A 3,475-nucleotide genomic window follows, 5' to 3' on the forward strand; every position below is an offset into this window, starting at 1 on the left:
CCCACCACCAATTATTGGACTACTCTTTTACCAACAAATAGTGGGATTGACCATCACATTATAACACCCCCCATGGCTGAAAGGGCGAGCATGTTCAGTGAGATGGGGATTCGAACCCACAACCCTTAGATTACGAGTCAAGTGCCCTAACAATCTGGCCATTTTAGTCTTGATAAGAACAAATTAGTAGGCTGTATAGATATGTTTTTACATTAAAGTCATATGAGTTTCAGGATGATATTTTTAGGTTATTGAAAAAAACTTTTCAGTATTTTTATTTCATGTTTTGGACAAGAGTTAAGATTTATTCAAAGTTCAAATAATCTTACTAGGAGGAAATATTCAGTCATTAAAAAAGAGGAACAAGCTTATGTTTTGAGAAGTGAAGGATCCAAAGTTAATGTGAAAGCTGTCTTCAGAGTTGCAGTACATTTATTTAGCAAATTTCACAAATACCCTATAAGTTGTAGATGTGAGTTTATAATTTAAGGGCTTTTATTTTCATTTGTAAAATATTTAAGTCAAGTTCATTTCTGTTTTTTTTTTCCTTTTCCAGTAGGTCACCCATCTACCACTACCAACCAGGAAAATAAATTCCAGGAGAAAAGGGGCTCTGACACCGGATCTCTTCGGAAAAAAGAATCAGGAGATAATGCTCAGCCACTGAGTACAGAATCTTTACCAAATGCTTCAAAAAGTGGATGTAGCTCTGAAGTTCTTGAAAAATTGTATGGTTTTACAGGCAGTCCTCTTACTGTTGCCTGGCACTACTCCTTGCAAGACAGACATAAACATTTCCCATATCGGAATTACTCTGACTCTTCAGATAAGTACAGTACTTATCCAGAACATATTTATGAATCTATTGATAATAACACAGTGTCATCTTTGCATCATGATTATCATGACTACTCACAAGCTAGTCATCGTTTTGTCTGCTCACACAACCTTTATGGAGAGCACTCTGATCTCAGCCAACATTCTTCTTCTAGTGGTTATGACCAGCACCCTCTTTTGGTTACATCACACCCTGATAATGGAATAGCTCTTTCTCATGACAGTTTTTCTCTAACTTCGACACCCGAATTACCTCGGCAACACAGAAGCGAAAGAGCTTATGGAAGTTATCGTAAGAAATTTAATAATGATAGGTTATTAAGCTCTAAATTTTACAAGTATAATGCTTCTAATACAATTCTAAACTCAGTGGTTCCTCTTGAACAGTTGCAACTTCATGTAGATCAAGAACAAAGTGAATGGAAAAAACCTCTTCCTGACCTACTCCATGCCAATCCCGAGAATGCTGTCGTAGCGGTGCTGGAAGGTGAAAAGGTAGTTAATCGCTTACACCCAGAAATGTCAGCAGAACAAGCAAGTCTGTTTCCACTGAATTTTAGCACATATTGCTGAGTATGAATACAATCTAATAATCAAGACTATGCTGTGAATGAACTTGGAAATGCTTCTGATAAATATTAAAGGAGAGTATGTGGTAATGCATGGAGCATAATAAAAAGAAATAGTTGAAGTAATGAGTTTTATATTATTAAGCCATGCATATGATTCTCTTAGCCATCTCAAGCCTTAGAGTATTGTGTTCATCTCCAATTGGTCCTCCTAGTCTCTCTATCCTAGTCCAGCTCTTAATAATCACAGAATATGAGGCTGTTTAAGAAACTGCTCTAAGAAATTAAAAAGTCATTTTAGCAGCTGACTGGATAGTATTATGTGGGTACTTGAGTTGTAAATGCAAATTGTGATATTCTGAGGAAAAAAATCAATCTCATTGTACTTATTGGAATTTATTATTATATTGTGACTGTATCCTAATAGCATGTCCAAGCTGGAGACTCAGTTTAAATAACATTAGTTATCTCATGTTTCTCAGTGAAAACAGGGATAGGAATTACATTACTCCATTATAATTTCAATATATTTACTTCAGTGTATGATGATGTCTATAAACAGCTGTAATTTTGTGTACAGGCATTGCCAGTGATTTAGCTTCTATTTAAACTTTGTATCACTAGATAACATTTCATTCATAAAATATTTTACTGCTGTGTTGTAGTTGAAACAAGGGTTTTATTTAGTGAAAATTAATGGTACTTTGTTCTCGGTATGAATTAAATGAAGTCTGTTAATATTGGATTTCTAGATTTCAAATTAGTTTTCATTGTTGTTACACAATACAAGAAACTAATAAATACAAGGAATATTTATATACATTTGACTCAGTAACACAACACCAACATACATTTAGAAAAGTTCAAGGCATTCAAATCAACACATAATAGGGATCATCTCATACGTGCTTATGACAAAGAAATTATTTTAACTTTCAGAACTTTTCATTGTTTTAGGGATATTTGCTAATCTATTAGTATGGTGTTCTTCAAATCATGGTATGCATTCCCCATATGAGCACAAAAAGAAAAGAAATAAGCCCAAGTGGCAGATAGCCTTAGTAGCTTTGTCGTGAAAAAGACAGGGTGAGCCAGTTTGGTGGCAATGGAAATCGAATCCTAAACCATTGAATCACGAGCCCTCACCAAATCCCCAGGCCATGCTGGCTCAATGCAAAACAAGCTTGAAGTAAAGAAAACTTGTAACACTAAACTCGGGTTTCGATACCCACAAATTGCAGAGCACAGATAGTCAACTATGTAGCTTTATGCTTAAGAAACAAACATAGTGGCAATATTTCGATTACTTCAATAGTTCAAACAATCAAAAGTAGTACTAATTGGAACAACTAATGTTGATTAGTTGGTTGTTTTCATGATAATTAATTAAACCGTAATTTCGATTAATGAAGATTGATTAATGGTGGTTAATGTTGATTATTTTCATAACGTTAATCGAATCAATGTTTTTTGTGACACTGACAATTTTAATCGCAGCTCGTAAGTAATTAATTGATTAAATCGCCCAGCTCTGTTTCAAAATGAAACTTTTATTCGACATGAAATTCTTAATACTTTCATAATTATCTATGGCAAGTTACAGCCTGGTTTAGTTATACGTGGCCCCTCGGACTTACAACGCTAAAATCCGAGGTTTGATTTCCCACAGTTGACACAGCATTTAGCCCAAATTGGCTTTGCTCTAAAACAAACAACAGTTAGATGTGTGACATTTGTGCGTACATAAAAGCAACTCTTGCTTTTTTACAAAGACATAGACTGTCTTTCAAGATTTGTAAGTTCATATTACATGACATGCATTTTTTTTTCTATAAGCATTCTTCATTAAAGTGTTTTTCATTGGCTTTTTTTGAAGGTTATTGGTTGGGAAAGAGCCTAACCCAGTCAGGGGAGGGAGGGAGACAAGTAAATACATCAGCCCATGTAACTTCTTTGTTGACATTGTCTTTGTTGTTGTTCTCGTTAGAAATTGGTGGGAAAACAATTAAACTTTTTAACGTATCTCGTTTTACCTGGAATGGGAAAAAAAAAAAAAAAAATTTTTTTTT

General features: G+C 34.4%; 1 protein-coding gene across 5 annotated transcripts in view; it reads left to right on the plus strand.

Moving 5' to 3' along the window:
* The window catches only part of LOC106470978 (latrophilin Cirl-like), a 111,102-nt gene extending 107,649 nt beyond the window's left edge, over positions 1 to 3,453 (plus strand). For 2 of the 5 annotated variants that reach the window (XM_013931566.2, XM_022400418.1), the window contains one exon: positions 557 to 3,453. In XM_013931566.2, coding sequence (XP_013787020.2) covers positions 557 to 1,410 — 854 coding nt within the window. In that variant the 3' untranslated portion in view covers positions 1,411 to 3,453. The remainder of the gene's footprint in view (positions 1 to 556) is intronic. The other 3 variants (XM_022400427.1, XM_022400422.1, XM_022400413.1) reach the window with 3 other exon arrangements.
* Positions 3,454 to 3,475: the final 22 nt, after the last annotated feature.

Source organism: Limulus polyphemus, unplaced genomic scaffold (genome assembly GCF_000517525.1).
Source record: "Limulus polyphemus unplaced genomic scaffold, Limulus_polyphemus-2.1.2 Scaffold108, whole genome shotgun sequence".
In the NCBI taxonomy this organism is placed as follows: domain Eukaryota; kingdom Metazoa; phylum Arthropoda; class Merostomata; order Xiphosura; family Limulidae; genus Limulus; species Limulus polyphemus.